Source organism: Balaenoptera physalus (genome assembly GCF_965194825.1).
Source record: "Balaenoptera physalus genome assembly, chromosome: 13".
NCBI classification, from domain to species: domain Eukaryota; kingdom Metazoa; phylum Chordata; class Mammalia; order Artiodactyla; family Balaenopteridae; genus Balaenoptera; species Balaenoptera physalus.
Window position 1 is genome coordinate 18,570,242 of NC_138892.1, and position 15,779 is coordinate 18,586,020.

At 45.3% G+C, this 15,779-nt stretch overlaps 1 protein-coding gene across 5 annotated transcripts in view; it reads left to right on the plus strand.

Annotated features, from left to right (window-relative positions):
- NT5DC3 (5'-nucleotidase domain containing 3) overlaps positions 1–15,779 on the plus strand; it is a 56,039-nt gene that overhangs the window by 27,256 nt on the left and 13,004 nt on the right. For all 5 annotated transcript variants that reach the window (XM_082419453.1, XM_082419449.1, XM_082419452.1 and 2 more), the window contains 9 exons: positions 1,397–1,471; positions 1,926–1,981; positions 7,158–7,248; positions 8,195–8,332; positions 10,395–10,455; positions 10,885–10,987; positions 11,132–11,233; positions 13,425–13,506; positions 14,759–14,845. In XM_082419453.1, the coding sequence (XP_082275579.1) occupies positions 1,397–1,471; positions 1,926–1,981; positions 7,158–7,248; positions 8,195–8,332; positions 10,395–10,455; positions 10,885–10,987; positions 11,132–11,233; positions 13,425–13,506; positions 14,759–14,845 (795 nt within the window). The remainder of the gene's footprint in view (positions 1–1,396; positions 1,472–1,925; positions 1,982–7,157; positions 7,249–8,194; positions 8,333–10,394; positions 10,456–10,884; positions 10,988–11,131; positions 11,234–13,424; positions 13,507–14,758; positions 14,846–15,779) is intronic.

A 15,779-nucleotide genomic window follows, 5' to 3' on the forward strand; every position in this document is an offset into this window, starting at 1 on the left:
TTCCCCGACCAGGGATCGAACCCGGGCCCCCTGCAGTGGAAACGTGGAGTCTTAACCACTGGTCCGCCAGGGAAGTCCTGACAGTGTCAGTTTTGTTCACTGCCACATTCCCAGGCCCTGGCACAAAGTACTCGCTCAGTAACTACTTGACGTGTTCATTGGATTCCACTGTTATGTGGGAGTATAGTGCTTGGTATAGAATTGCCTGATGCAGGTCATTTTGCCTTGGCTTCATGTTTTGTGTGGATTTTGGAGAACTTTGTTTCTGTACTCTTCTGCCCAGGAGGGAAATAGCATTGAGGAATTTCTTGGCACACGTGGCAGGTATTAGATAAATGAGCCCGAATGTGACATTTGACTCAGCGCTTTGTGCAGCTTGGCTGGAGAACTTGGCGCATGCGGGTCAGCCTGGTGGTTCCAGGAGATGTTCTTGCACACGCATGACCCTGGCCGTGCACTGGGAGGTAGCTGTGCAGCCATGTAGAGGGGTTTCCTGTGCCCGTTGACAGTTGTGGAGGTTTTTTACGTAAGCAGTTCACATCGTGATTGGGAGATCCTGGGGACACAGCCTCCCTAGACTCAGAAGTCGATATTCTGGCCCGCAGGTGCACGCTCTGAGGGCAGGGGCAGTGGGGAGAGCCTGACCCCCCGCCTCACCACGCCCCGTGCTGTGTGGCCCAGGGCAGGGGCATTGGGGAGAGCCTGACCCCCCGCCTCACCACGCCCCGTGCTGTGTGGCCCAGGCCAGGTTGTTTCATCCGGAGCCTCTGAGGTCCCATCTGTCAAATGGGCATGGTGGGGCCAGCTGTGCAGAGCAGCAGACAGTGTGCTCGGTACGTCGGTGCTACCAGCGAGGTAACTGGTGTTCCAATTCTGAGATCTCGGGAGAGAGGGAAGGACTTGGATGCCGGGTGCAGTGGTTAAGGAGGGGACTGGGATTTTTGTGTAGTAGGAGGGACAGGTTAATGATTAGGAAATAGCAGGGGAGCCAGGCCGTGTGTTCTGAACCAGGGTTGGAGCTGTACCCGGGAGCCGGGCGCTGAGAGAGGGTGTCTCTGGCCCGAGTGGGAGGAAGGCTGTACCGACGGCTGAGGGGTCCCTGCAGCTGAGGACAGGGGAGAGTTAAGGCCAGAGAAGCCGGGGGGCTGAGGAAGCCGGGGGGCTGAGGCCTCACCTGTGTGCGGGCAGATAAACACGGAGTAGGGCAGAAGGCGTGCTCTGTGGCCTGGAAGCACTTGGTCTGGAAGCAGAGGGCAAGCTGTGGCCTGTCCCTTCTGACCCCAGCTTCCTACCCAAGTGCACGAGCCACCTCAGCCTTCGTACAGGGGCCAAGTGTGGATGCTGTCTTGAACTTAGTACGTCGCCAGCTGAAACCGGTTCCTTTCTTCCTTCTTAGTATCCCGCGGAAATCAGGAAGTATGAGTATGACCCAAACTTTGCAATCCGTGGACTGCATTATGACGTGCAGCGGGTAGGTTGAATTCTCATCCTTTTTTACAGTTAAACGTGTTCGGGGGTAAAACGTACTCTTGATGCTTTTCTTTGCTGAACGTGTAAGTTGATTTTAAATTATGTTCTTTGGGGCTGAAGAACTAAACTATCCAAAACATCTCTGGATGAAGTCTTTTTCGAGAGACTGTATTGGAAGAGCATGAATGCATTTAGCCACTGGGAGATACTTGCTTATTTCCAATAGTCAGTCATTTTCAACATTATGAGGACAAGGTGGTTGTCATATCTTTTTTTGCAGACAGGCCGTTTCCTTAATGAGGAACTCAGCAAGCAAACCTTTCAGAAACATACAGGATGCTTCTTTGTTTACGACAACTTGATGTTGATAGGATTTATAATGACACCTGGCATTTTCATTAAATATGCAAATTGTTGTGCATTATTCACCTGTGTGTGTGCTTGTGTTTTTGAAGGCAGTCTTGATGAAGATCGATGCTTTTCATTACATCCAGCTGGGAACTGTCTACAGGTAAGAGTGAGAGGAGGTAAATTTAATTTACCCAAAGTAACCAAGTGGCTTTGCGTTTCAAGACCCCCTGACTGTTTAGTGATGGGAGGGCTGCGGTGTGTGTTATCTGTGAATCGTTCACTCATTCCCCCACTCCCTCCCTCATTCAGGAACATTGATCAGGCCACTACCATGTTAGATGCTGATGGTTTGGCTTGTGAGGATGTCTTCAAGGAGCTCGGGATGTAGGTTGGAAGCCACACAAGTAGACCAATGAGTGCAGTCCGCAGTGACCCAGGTGATGATGGACATGTGCTCAGCCGTTAGGGAGCACTTTGGAGGACTCGGGGGAGGACGGGCTCTCCAAAGGCGATGGTGGCCACCTGAGTGAGGGTCCTGCAGAGGAGGTTTGGATGGGGAGGGATGGTGGGGGCAGGTTGTTGTTCCCGCCATGGTAGTTGAGTAGTTTGGATATTAAGACTCTTTTCCTCCTGTTTATTATTGATAGAATTAGTAGAAGTACTGAGCTCAGTGAGAAATCTTTGTAACTTTGAAATGAAGGGTTTTTGCCTTTTCTAGTTCTTAAATTTGTGGGTGGGATTTAGGAGTGTGGTTTGTATTTACATATATATTTGGTATTTTTCTTTCTGCTTCTAAATAATGTGCTTACACTTCTGTTTCCTAACTTATTAATTCTGGACGTTGTCCCTGCTGTGAGGGCTGAGGATTTGGCTCTCCTGCACACGCACCCCCTTCTCCAGCCTCATTCTCCTAACCCTGTTGAGATCTCTCTCTCTCATTATTTCACCGTTTGCATTATGACTCTGTAGGTCTTGTTCATTCTTAAGCCAAGTAGTGCACTGAGATCGTTTTCTTGTACAGTGCTTGGTTTTTAGGTTTAATAATAACCTCATTTTTTATTTGCTTAGTTTTCTAGTTAGGTATCTCTAGTTTTTTCCTTAATGTTCCATCACAGATATCAAGCATATATTTATTTCCCCACAATTCAAATGTGTTCCATAATCTCTCAGTTACTTTTTTTTTTTGACTACCTCCTCCTGCTCTGATCTACTTTTGATTGTTCATTCTGGGACTTCCATTTGCTACTTTCCCTGTTTCCTGGTTCCCGTCTCTTCCTCTTTCTGGCTTTACTCCCTCATTTTGCTGGAGCACATCCTCCAGTAGCTTCTTGGCGCCGGATACGGCTGATTCTGGGCATCTGTGGTCGTTCATCAGTTCCTCTTGTCCGTGTCCCCTTGCAGGCCCCGTTCTCAGTGTTGCTCAGTCAGGTGCCTCCTTCTCACCAACTGTTTGTTTTCCAAAAACATGTTGAAATGTCTTATCTGCTGATGTCTTTGCACTCATTTCCTTTGATTTTGAGCAATTTATTCTTTTACTGTTATTTTAATGGTGTTTCAAAAGGGAGAAGAGGTGGTGGTGGTGACGAGAATAATAATAATATTAGTAATAATAAATAGCAACTAACAAATAAGTTTTGCAGTGAGACAGATACTGCCATAACGGTTTTGAGTTAACTCATGTGATCTTCAAAATAATCTTATAAGGTAGGTACTATTATTGGTCCCAGAGATGTTAATAAGTAACTTGCCCAAGGCCACACAGAAGTAGAATTCAGACCCAGACAGTCTGGCTCCAGGGTCTGTGCTCTTGGCCTGTGTGCAGCAGGCATTTCTGAATGTATGAGGGTTAACTGGAAGTCCTCAGCAGATCTTTCAAATCTGTCCCTCCAATTATGTTTTTACCTTCTGCTCCTGGACTCAGACGCTTATCCCATCTCTCCTGGGCTCTTGTGGTTTTCTGCAGCGCAGTCCATCCTGGACGTAGTTGCTAGACTGATCTACCTAAAGCATTGCCTTCAACAGCCCCTCTGTCTTCTGAAATCCTGGATGGCTCCCCACTGTCTGAAGAATAGAGCCCAGATCTCTTAAATTTTCCATCAACCTTCTCTAAACCCTTAGCTTCCTCTTCTGCCATACACACCTCCTTTACTTCCTGGATTGGTTAAGACTCCTGTTTGCAAGTGACTGAGACCCAACTCAAACTGGCTTTTAAAAAACCCCAGTTTGGGCTCGCTCGTTGTGTAGTCTAGGGACAGAGCTTGTTGCAGGTGTAGCTGGCTCCAGGGGTCCAGGTAGTTGCTGTCAGTTCTCTTTCCGTCTCTTGGCGTTCCTCCTCTCTGGCTTAGCTCACAGCAGGCCCCTCCGCGTGGTGACCCCTGGCAGTACCAGGCTTCCGCCCCCAGCTCCAGGTCAAGGGGAGAAGGGGAGTTCCTCTTCCCAGCAGTTTCAGCCAGTCTCAGGGAGCGGATGCCGGGCAGGTGCAACAACACAAATATTCCTTTCCTCCGAGTTCTCCCTTCTCACTGCTCGGCATCTGTTCCGGCTGGCGTTCTCCCAGGATGTGGTTTTCCTTCTCCTCTGCTTCTTGAAATCTCACCCATCCTTCTGCATGGCTGACTGGCGTTGAGGCCTCTCCTCACCCTCTCAGCCTGACAGGGTCTTCCTCTCCTCTGGTCCATCCCATCCTGTGGCTCCTGATTATCTTGTTCCTTCGTTTGTAGATAAATCATCCATTGTATTAGGGGTGCGGACAGGGCCAGCCAGGAGGAGCCACTGAGGCATTTAAAGGGGAAGGAGCGCGCAGGTTGAGGTCCTGGGAAGGTCGCTGGGGCCTCGGGGCTGAGAGGGGGTGTGGTAGCCAAAGCAGCAGGGCTGCGTGTGTGGCTCTGGAGTCCCACTTCCTGAGTGTGAACCCCAGCCCCGCTGCTCACGTGTGTGCGGCCTTGAGCCAGCTATCGACCTGCTCAAAGCCTTGGTGTTTACTCCTCTGTAAAATGGGCATGATTCCAGCACCCACCTCCAGGGCGGCCGGTCATTTGGACTAGAGCATGCTTGGAACAGCATAGGCAGGCAAAAATGTCACTTCTCTCCTCTCTCCCCTCCAAAGGGGTAACGAATGAGCAGATGGGGGGGAGGAATGCTTGTGCCTCAGCCTCGTCCCTCTCTCATCCCCGCAGGGTCGCTGCATCCGGCCGGCTTTCCCGCTGTGTGCGTGGGGCTCTGTGCGAGAGCACCGCTGGGCCGAGGGGCGGGCTGGCTCCCCGCCGCGGTCCTGTTTCATACCCATGTTTTCAGTTCTTAACTGGGAACCTTGTGAAAAGCTAGGATTGTTCCCATCGTAGTCACAGCAGCAGAACTTGGATAGTACTTACCATATACCGGGTGCCGTTCTGTTTATAGCAACTCATTTAATCTTCTCAGTAGGTACCACCAGGAGGTGGGTACTGCTATTGCCCCCGCCCCCCATTTAAAAAATGACACTGACACCCAAAGAGGTTAAATTACTTGTTCCTGGTCCAGGTCATCCCCCCAGCAGGTGAGGGAGCTGGGATTTGAACCCAGGGCAGGCTTTTTCAGGTCTGTGCTCCTACCCTTTCTATTTCTCTTATGCATACAGGGCCACGTAAAGTTTTAGTTTGATTTCAGTGCTGGTTTAGGCCGCATTCGGGTGCGGCCGACCGGCTCCCTGAGCCCGGCTCCGGCAGGTCTGTGTGCTGCTCTGTCTGCGTGTTTTGAGCTGGCATTTGGTTATGTGGGCCTTAAAGATGCAACTTGTGTGGCCACGGGCCTGTGAACGTGTCTTCGAGGTGGCAGTGGCTTCCGAAAGACCGGGCAGCCCCTAGGGTGGGGACAGAAAAATAACTCCCCCGGCAGAATCCCTTTACTTTGTATATTCCCTTTCTAGGTGTCAGAGCCTTAGGGGTGTTCATTGCTGACTGCTGCTGCGGTAGCCAGAGCTGTCTTCCACGGTCCCTGTCTAGAATGATCCGGTTTAGTCCCAGTGTCTTATCTGATTTCTGGAGCAAAGATAAAGGGAAGTCCAGTGCTCTTTTGTTTTCAAAGGCCAGTAGTTGTTTCAGGTTAATCAAGATCAGAGGCAAAACATCAATGAATCCCCTTGGCTATTTTTAAAATTAAGATAAGGGTAGAGAATGGAAGAAAGAAGCTAAAGTGATATTTTCATTAAAGTTACATGTCACATGTAAATTATGTTTTATACGTAGTTTAATATTGGCCAAGTGTAATAAGCAACCTGTTTGTATAAGTAACTGAAATTCGAGTTGAATTGTTTATACGCCCATTGTAGCACAGCGTGAGGTTTCCATCATTGACTCTGTGGTTTCCTCACCATTGGTGTCTGTTTCTCAGGTGCCTTCTCCTCTAGAGAAGGGGGTGGGGAACAGATATTTCCCTTCACAGTTCTCTAGAGGGGCTATTCCAGGGGAGGAAGTCTGAGACTATTAAATCCCACGTGAAAGCACCTGCTCACAGCACGGGTACCAGAGACAGGGATGGAATCCTGGCCAGTCAGACTCCACAATCTTTTTTTCCCTCTGTTTGGAGGAGTTGGGTTCATTTACAGATTCTGTTGCAGCTCCTGGAAGCAGGCAGATGGGGGATGTTACCTTGACTTTTTACACATAGGGATACAGGCCTTCAGTGTGATGCAGCATTTGGGGTCATTCCTCCCAGAGGTGGTGTCAGGCATCCTGACGTGGTGTTTAGTCCTGGAGCCTAGTGTATGACTTTTTCTGCCTCAGCGCTCACCTTCTTAAGGTAGAGTATCAGAGGGCAGGGGGATGATGGGGACAGACCAGCCTCTCTCTGCCTAATGTATTAAAAACATTAAAAAAAAAAAACTCACCCCAAAGCAGGTCATCAGGAGGCTGTGTACCTTGTTGAGGGAGGCCGTGTGACGTGGTGGTTGAAGAGCCTGGGACCCAGTCCTGACCCACCACTTTCTACTTTGGTGACCTTGGGCAAGGTCTGTGACCTTTCTTTGCCTTGGTGGCTTCTGCTGGAAAATGGGAAGAATAATAGTGCCTCCCTCCTAAGATTGCTGAGAATTAAGTGAATGTGTGGAATTGATTTCTGGCATTCAGCAGGGGCCGTGTGGTATTAGCTGTTATTTTTCCTGCTCTCATTACCAGCAGAATGGTAGTAGTAATAGTAGCAGCATCATGCCTGTTACTTATAGCAGTTACCGGTGGCACCTCCTGCCTCTTTGTGACAGCAGCGTCTTGCATCTCAGTTGAAAAATGCCAGCAGTTGCCAGAGGTCTGAAAACTATTGCTCTCTCTAGTTGATGCTAACTGCCCCGCCTGTGATTTTCCCAGAGGCCTCAGCGTGGTCCCTGATGAGGAAGTCATTGAAATGTACGAGGGCTCCCACGTGCCTTTGGAACAGATGAGCGACTTTTATGGGAAGGTAACGAGAAATTATTTATTTAATTCAAGCAGCCTGTCTTTTTCCTTTTCGAAACGTGGCCTGGTAGCTTATGATCTTGGACTACTAGACTCTCTGCTCATAGGGAGTCAGCAAGGACATTTGGGGTTGTGTTTTGAGAGACCCTCGATTTGAGAGAGATGGGTATGTTAGAGTCTCTCCTGGGTTCTTCCATGCTTCTCCTTTCTCAGCCCTTTCCCCCCTACCTGGTGAAGGCTCTGTATACCTTCCTTGTACCCTCTCGCTTGCCACCATCTCCCCGTGTGTGTCCCCACTTTCTGGATTAAGTCACTGGGGGCTGTCGTACAGCAGCTGTTGCCTCCCCTGAGATTAAGGGCAGCACTTCACTTTGTGCCAAAGGGAAACCTCTGCTTTTCTAACTTTTGTGGTCCTCTTTGCCCTCCGAATTTTTGCTTCTTGTACTGTTAGATGCGGTCTCTTATTTGCATTATCAGAATGCAGTGAAGATGCCCAATCAGCTGGTAAAGTTAGTCTTATAAATCACAGGTGTTCAGAGAAAGGTCTTTTCCAAACTCCCATGTGGGCTGTGGGTGCTCAAATTCAGGAGAGTTAGTGGCTTTTTATGCCATTCCATGGGCAAGAATCAATTTGCTGGCTTTCCTCTGTGTGTGATGAAAGCGTGTGAGCTTTAAGATGGATGGAGCCAAAGGAGAGGAAAGGGAAGGGTGGTTAGACTTTTGGGGGGAAATCAGGGCATTTCCTTGGAAATCCCACTTACACTTAGAGTGAGACGTCAGCTCTGCCATGACTGACAAGAAACAAGGTGAATGTTTTTACTTTTTCAGTATTAGAATCTTCCTTTCCTTGTGGGGAGGGAGCCAGATGTTGATGACCAGAATCCCCTGGGTGAATGTAAAGTCTACTGTGGTGTTGGCTCCCTTGCTGAAGCCTTCCTCCCTGCCCGCAGAGTTCCCACGGAAACACCATGAAGCAGTTCATGGACATCTTTTCCCTGCCCGAGATGACCCTGCTGTCCTGTGTGAACGAGTACTTTCTGAAGAACAACATTGACTATGAGCCTGTGCACCTGTACAAAGACGTCAAGGTGGTGTGGGCACGGGGTGCCATGACGCTGCACCTCTTCTAGCTCCTCAGCAGAAGTAACAGAATCCCTGGCCTCCCTTGTCGGTTGGGTCTTTGAAATCATCCCTTGCTTGGGATCTCTTCTATTTGTGGTTTAACCCTGAAAAATCCTAAGAAAGATGTTATGTTAGGAGAATTGGAAGTCAAATTGGTTGGTAAAAGAAGAGGGTACTTGCTATCTGGATTTCCATGTGTGTATATACACACATCATTTATATGACTTTGTGTTTATGTATTTTAATTTACATTCATATTCACATGTGTCTATAGATATATTCTTTTTTTTTTTTAATTTATTTATGGCTGTGCTGGGTCTTCGTTTCTGTGCGAGGGCTTTCTCTAGTTGTGGCAAGCGGGGGCCACTCTTCATCGCGGTGCGCGGGCCTCTCACTATCACGGCCTCTCTTGTTGCGGGGCACAGGCTCCAGACGCGCAGGCTCAGTAATTGTGGCTCACGGGCCCAGTTGTTCCACGGCATGTGGGATCTTCCCAGACCAGGGCTCGAACCCGTGTCCCCTGCATTGGCAGGCAGATTCTCAACCACTGCACCACCAGGGAAGCCCTATAGATATATTCTTTAAGCTGTCTGAACTTTTTTCAGTACTTAAAAATATGTTTATATATTGGTTATTTAATATATATTTTTAATACATATTTCTAAGCATCTGTTGATATATATATTATTTAAATATCTGTATTTTTAAAAGATCCATATGTACATACTACAGTGTTTTTATTATGTGTTCATGACTAATTTTAAGTATTGACTGCCCTGAATCATGGGTTTTAAGAAGGTATAGGATGAATGAACAGTTTCTCAATATCAGTCTGGTGTTATTTGAACTAAATTTAAATATTTAGTTTTGGTTCTCCGTTTTGCTCACACAAATACTTCATCTTTAAGAATCTTTAAGAATCACTGGTAGTTATGTAACCCTTAGCATTCATGAGGAAAGATGTTTACTAGAAAGTTCAGTTTTTACTATGAAGTATTACTACCACTAATAGTGAACACACATGTAGAGTTTACGGTGTTCCAGGCACTATTTTTCTGAATGCTTTATGCATATTAACTAATTAAATCCTCACAAGAATGCCCTGAGCTCTTATCACCCTCCTTTTACAGTTAGAGAAATTGAGGCACAGAGAGGTTGAGTAACTTGCCCAAGGGCATCCAGCTAGTAAGTAGCAGAGCCTGGATTTCAGGCCAGGAAGTTGGGCTCCGGCTTGCTCTTAACCACTGCCTTCTGCCAATGCGCAGTGGAAACAGGCCCATGCTGGAAGATAACTGAGGTTGAGTTTACAGTCCAGAGGTGCTCGTTCCCCACAATAAGCACCTACCAATTTTCTAAGGCTCATGGCCCAGTTTTTCTGCAGCTCAGTCCCCTGCTACAGGCTCCAGAAAGTTTCCATGTGCCTCCAGGAGTGCCCACCTATGTAGTAGACCTGCTTAGAGCTACCTGAGAGCGGGGCTGTGCTCTGAGCCCTGCCAGGCATCAGGCTGCCATGCCGCTGGGCTCTTCCTCATGTCTGCCGGCTGGACCACGTCTCTGCCCGAGTTCCGAGCTCCTTGACAGTTCCTTGCCTCTTTGGTAGCACTGAAGAGAGGAGGAGCCCATCATTGTTCTCTGCCCAACAGAACCTGCTGCTGGGGTCCAGGGAAGGGTGCAAAGATGAAAAGAGCAATAATTCCCTTTGTCCAGATGACCTGGAATTATTTGATCATGATACTGCATGTAAATGACTGTTTATCCTGTGGGACTTTATTCAGAATTGTTCATACAAATTACCTCCTCCAAGTGGCTTTTTTGAAAATTGCACTGGAAACTGCTGCTGTCACCATGGAAACTTAAGTTTCTTCCCAGGGGCCACCTGTGATAAATGGACCAGAATTTAGATTTCATTTAGTGCTTGGGTTGCCAGGCTTCTGCAGACAGACATTATTCTGAAGGCCATTTCGCTTGTCCTCTTACTCAGACTGTCTCAGTTATACTCTGACTGATTAAAAACGTATCCTTTGACAGGATTCAATCCGGGACGTGCACACCAAAGGAATCATGTACAGAGCAATTGAAGCGGATATTGGTATGTACCGGATGTTATCGTGAAGATCAGCCTTTCCCTTAGCTGTGTAATTACGCAGGCATTTTACTCTCACTCCAGGTGCTGAGCAGGGGCTGTAGTACCTCTTCTGAGTGCAGAGCAGGGACCTTGCATCCTTGCGCCTTAGGTGTCTCCCTCCCCTTTGTCTCAGAACTTGACATAATCCTGACTGGAAAGGAGAGGAGCTGGCAGCTGCAGCCACTTAGTTTTTTCCACTTAGACTGAAGAGGCAGGGTGTTGGTTACTGATGCACCGGGTACCCATATACTGCCTCGAACCAAGCTTCCTGAAGGCTTTTCTCCCCTCAAGTGCCCTAAACAGTGCTGGACCCATCTGCCCCATTTAGGAAGTGCTTGCAGATTGATTGACTTAACCCTGAAACTCTGTGTGCATTTTTCTCTTGCTCTTTAGAAAAGTACATCTGCTACCCTGAGCAGACCCGTGCAGTGTTGGCCAAACTGGCTGATCACGGCAAGAAGATGTTTCTCATCACCAATAGCCCCAGTAGCTTTGTGTAAGTTCTCCTGTGATTCCTGGCTAGTTTCTGGCTCACTTCCTGTATTCCATGTATTTTGATAGTTGGACATTCGAAAGAAAATGTTGCAAGAATAGTTAATACCTGCAGTGTTAGACTAACCTGGCTGAAATATTGTTCTAGGGACAAAGGGATGAGGTATATTGTTGGAAAAGACTGGAGGGACCTTTTTGATGTGGTCATTGTTCAGGCGGAGAAGCCAAACTTCTTTAATGATAAGCGGAGGTAAGTGTCTGTCTTTTTAGGGACTAGATTTTATTCATTTTCTGCTGTGAATACTTACGTAATGTGTCTTGGTGAAATCCAGTTGGAAAATCACAAGCATCTAACATCATAGCTTTTGATTTTTAACCCTTCTAGCAAGTAATTGCAAGGAGGGTGGGATGGGTACATAGCAGACAGCTTACACCTCTTGAAATGGTTCTCAATTCAGTTCAGGCTACTTCAGTCCTATGAGTCAGGCTTTAAGAGAACGATTGACAACAATGAAAATTCCAAACTTAGCGTCACCATAGTAAATTAGATCTCTCGATGCAGAGGCATTGTGAAGCATAACAAAACAGCAACAGCAAACCACCTGGTGTGTATCTCTTTAAATAGAGCTCTAAATGGTTCACTGACAGTTGCACTTAGATTTTGCAGAACTTCTCTGCAATACAGGTTTTGCATCAAGTGGAGTAAATCTAGACCAAAACTTAAAGTCCTTCTGCCGCAGTATCCTTGAGCAATAGAGGAATGGGAAAGTTTGGGTTGTGAAGGTGACCGGGGTGTGCTCTTAGCGTTTCGTGACTGAGGGTCAGGGGTCCTAAAAGGTGATTTAACGTGCGGGGCAGACCGGTGCACCAAGAGTCATTCCCCACAAATGTCAGTAGTGTTGAGAGTTACTGCACTAGGATTATAAAAATAATTCGTATTTGTATAACAGTGACCTACTTTTGAAACACTTTTACCCACATTTCTCTGTTCTGAAGTGGGTAACCATGAAGCCTTTCCCTCTCTGCTAGGTGATTTAAAGCATAATAATTCGGTGCCCTGTAGTTAGTGTTGAGTGGATTAAATTCCTCTTACGATGCTAAATTCCAGTTTTCCAAGTGTCACAGTGACTCCTGGAAGAAGAGGCACACCCAAGAACCATGTGCAGAGACTGAGAAATCAAGAGAATGCAGGAAAAACAAGAGTGTTGATCAAAAACAGCTGTAAACACTGGCTTGCTGTTTGGTCCCTGATAAAACGCTCTCCTGCATTTTCTTATTAGATCCCAGCGGGGTGGAGTGGTCAGGGGAAGGGCCCCATCTCTCCTTTCACCTCCCTCCTTTGTCATGTTTATACTCAGTGGCAGGACCCTGTCTTGGATTAGATTTTCCCAGCACAGCGCTCTTCCTTACTCTGGGTGCCTGGATTAAGAATTCTCTACCCCTATTCATCCCCGTGTTATTTATAATGATGAAGGTTAGAAACAACCTAAAGGAACGGCCATATGAGGGGATATTATGCAGCCATTAAAAATGAGGTTTTTTTTTTTTTAAATGGCAGTGAACATGTTTTACGACTGAAAAAAATGATGTATGCAGGTTACATAATCACATGGGAAATTGCTCACAGCCTTGGAGAAAAGAAGATAACATATTAGTATCCGCAAATGATCCTCATTTTATGTTCATAAAAAAGAGAAAGATAACAGATACATAAAGACTGAAAGATATCCACTGAAATGGTGTGTTTCTACCTGGGTACTGGCATTATGATTTTCCTTTTCCTCATTGTATTTTTCTGCATTTTTCCAGATTTTTTTGCAGTGAGTTTATATTTTTCTAACCAGGAAAGCAATCCAAATAAGTGTTACCTAAAAAAAAGAAAAAGGACAAACAAACCTTGTGTTTTTTGGACTAGCACCCCCAGGGTGAGGAATGAGGCCTTTATTCTTTTTTTCCTATTTTTCCATCATAAAATAATATGCCCAGTTCTCTGATCGCTGATGTATTTTGTATCTAGAGTGGCTGCATTTCAAGTACAAAGGTGGATAAATATACTAAGCAGTATTTCTATAAGCTTTTTTGTGTGTGTGAAAAGTTTTCTACCCGGTTGAATATGTTTAGAAAATCTGGGCTAAAGAGAGTTTCTTTATAGGAGGACTTTTCAGAGCCATCAGTAACTTTTAAGGAGGAACGGGGATAGTGGATAGTGGATAGTGTTTTCCAAATATATTTGACCCTGGAGTTCTTTGTTTTCACTAACCTTCTTTGGATACTGGGGTCCGAAGTTTGGGGTGTATTGCACGAGGCCCGGGAACGTGATGGTGGGGTCTCGGTTTCGGTTGGCTCCTTTCTGTTCTCAGGGGGTAACCGTGGAGTTTCTCATACAGCACACAGCCTGCGCTGCTACCACACGTCATAATGTTTCCCGTTTCTGTTGTTAGACCTTTCCGGAAGGTGAATGAGAAAGGCGTCTTACTCTGGGATAAAATCTACAAGTTGCAGAAAGGCCAGATTTATAAACAGGTATCTCGTGACCCATCTGTCCTTTTTGTTGCCGTGCTTTGTGATCGGTTATAATGATAACAGCTGACATTCGCTGAGGCTTGCCATGTGCCAGGCACAGTCCCGAGGGCTCTGCTTCAATGGACTGTTTATAACTTAGTGGCAGAATTTAAGCTTAAGTCCATATATTTTCAATGTGCTGTGTGTAAATTAGCTCAGAATTGCACAGTTTTTGAAAAAAATTTTTTAAAGCATTTTGTCCACAGGATATAAAATTTAAGATGCCAGTAGTAAACCTCGGAAATTTCTCTTTAGTAAGTGTTTAATCACATGGCATCGTACCCAAATTAGTAATTATTTCCTGATGAACTGTGTTTTATGTACAGTTTTGATGTATTTCAGTATCATATAAAGCTCTCCCGTGTTTGAGTAAATGATTGAATTGCTGTCCAGTTTTGTGTTACTGAAATTAGGTTTTTTTATCTTTAAACATTTTTATATTTGTGTAATATTTATAACATAAAATTACAGAACAGTACTATACAGTTTTTTTTTTTGAAGTACTGATACATTCCTGTTGGATATGTAACAAACTGCTGGATTTAGCACTAAATATATTTTTTAGGCCTGAAAGATTAGCTTTGAACAGCCCTCCAAGTCCAGGAAGTGAGCCTAAGAAAATTATTAAGATGTAGCTAAAGCTTTGCTACAGGAATGTTTATCATGAAGTTACTTACAAAATAGATAACAAGGTAAATGTCCAGCCTCAGATAATTGGTAAAACGAATCATGGTAGGTCTCAGCTGCTAAAACTACATGGCAGGCGAATATTTATTGACATGGTCACAGAATGAACGTTAAGCATGAAAAAAAAAGATCATTACAAAGATATTCAGTATGAAGCCCTTCTGAAAAGTACATTTGACTTAGAAGAAAGATTTCACATAAAAACGTTTTTTATCTTTATATTTTGATATTTAAAATAAATTGTAAAAGCAAACACATTTTTTTTAAGTTTTAAAAGCCAGATATCGGGACTTTCCCTAGCAGTCCAGTGGTTAAGATGCCGTGCTCCCAATGCAGAGGGCACGTGTTTGATCCCTGGTTGGGGAACTAAGATCCTGCATGCCGCATGGGGCGGCCTAAAAAATAAATAAGTAAATAAATACTATAAATAGAAATCAAAAAAGAAAAGTAGATATCTTGGGCCATGGGTTATACAGGTCTCTTATTTGTCATACAATATAACACCTGTATTTTTCTGTTATTGCAGGGTAATTTATATGAATTTTTGAAGCTTACTGGATGGAGGGGATCCAAAGTGTTGTATTTTGGTGACCATATATACAGTGACCTGGCGGTGAGGAAACTTTTTTCCTGTTTCTTTGTTGGGGACAGTGTTAGGCCCACTTATTGAGGAATTTATCTTTTGTTTAAGACCATTTTCATACTTTCATAAAAGTGAGGAGCGGGCCACATTTCTTTCTTTTTTTTTTAATGTCTCATGTTTTATGCAACAGGATAGATCAGAGTCATGAAATAGATTACTTTTTTGGGAAATGATGGAAATTAGCAATTTACTCAGTTTATCAGAAAAAATCTTTCCATTTAGGTAATGGTAAGAAATAAATGTCCATGTTCTTTCCTTTCCCTTTTATTATTAAGCATCAGAAACATACAGATGCTTCATAAAAATCTCATAAACACCAGTCAGGGTTTCTTTTGCCAGCCAGTCATTTTGAAAGAGTACAAAACTGGCATTTCCAGGAAATAGCTATTATGTGAAAATGAGGCTTTTCATGCCCCTCGGAACGACTAGAGTGTCTCAGGACTTGAATTATGATTTAATCTATAATTGGCGCAGGATTGAGTGAGTCACATCTATTACCACACTTGGTTCCTTGTGGAATGGATTTATGTTTGTTAAGTGATTCCAGGCGAGGTTGCACAGCACACATTTTGCAAAGTCTGAATGAAGCTCGGTGTCAGGGAGGTAACAAGAGTAGGTCGTGGCCGGCTGTCAAACTCCTCCACTGTTGATATTTCTGAGTATTTTGGCCCACACTGGATTGGCCTCACATGTGCACGTCTGTGTCGCTCTTGTACCATCGAAATGGTGAGCTTTAATGGCTGAGCAGTAAGACCATCTGGGAAGCATTTCAGAGCACACGTGCCTGAGCCCCACTGAGGTCTATGGAGTCATACTTTCTAGAGGTGGTGGAGATAGAGGGTTGATTCCAGTGCCTGTGTGTAGTGACACCCTTCCCAGGTGACTCCATTACACGTGCTGCATA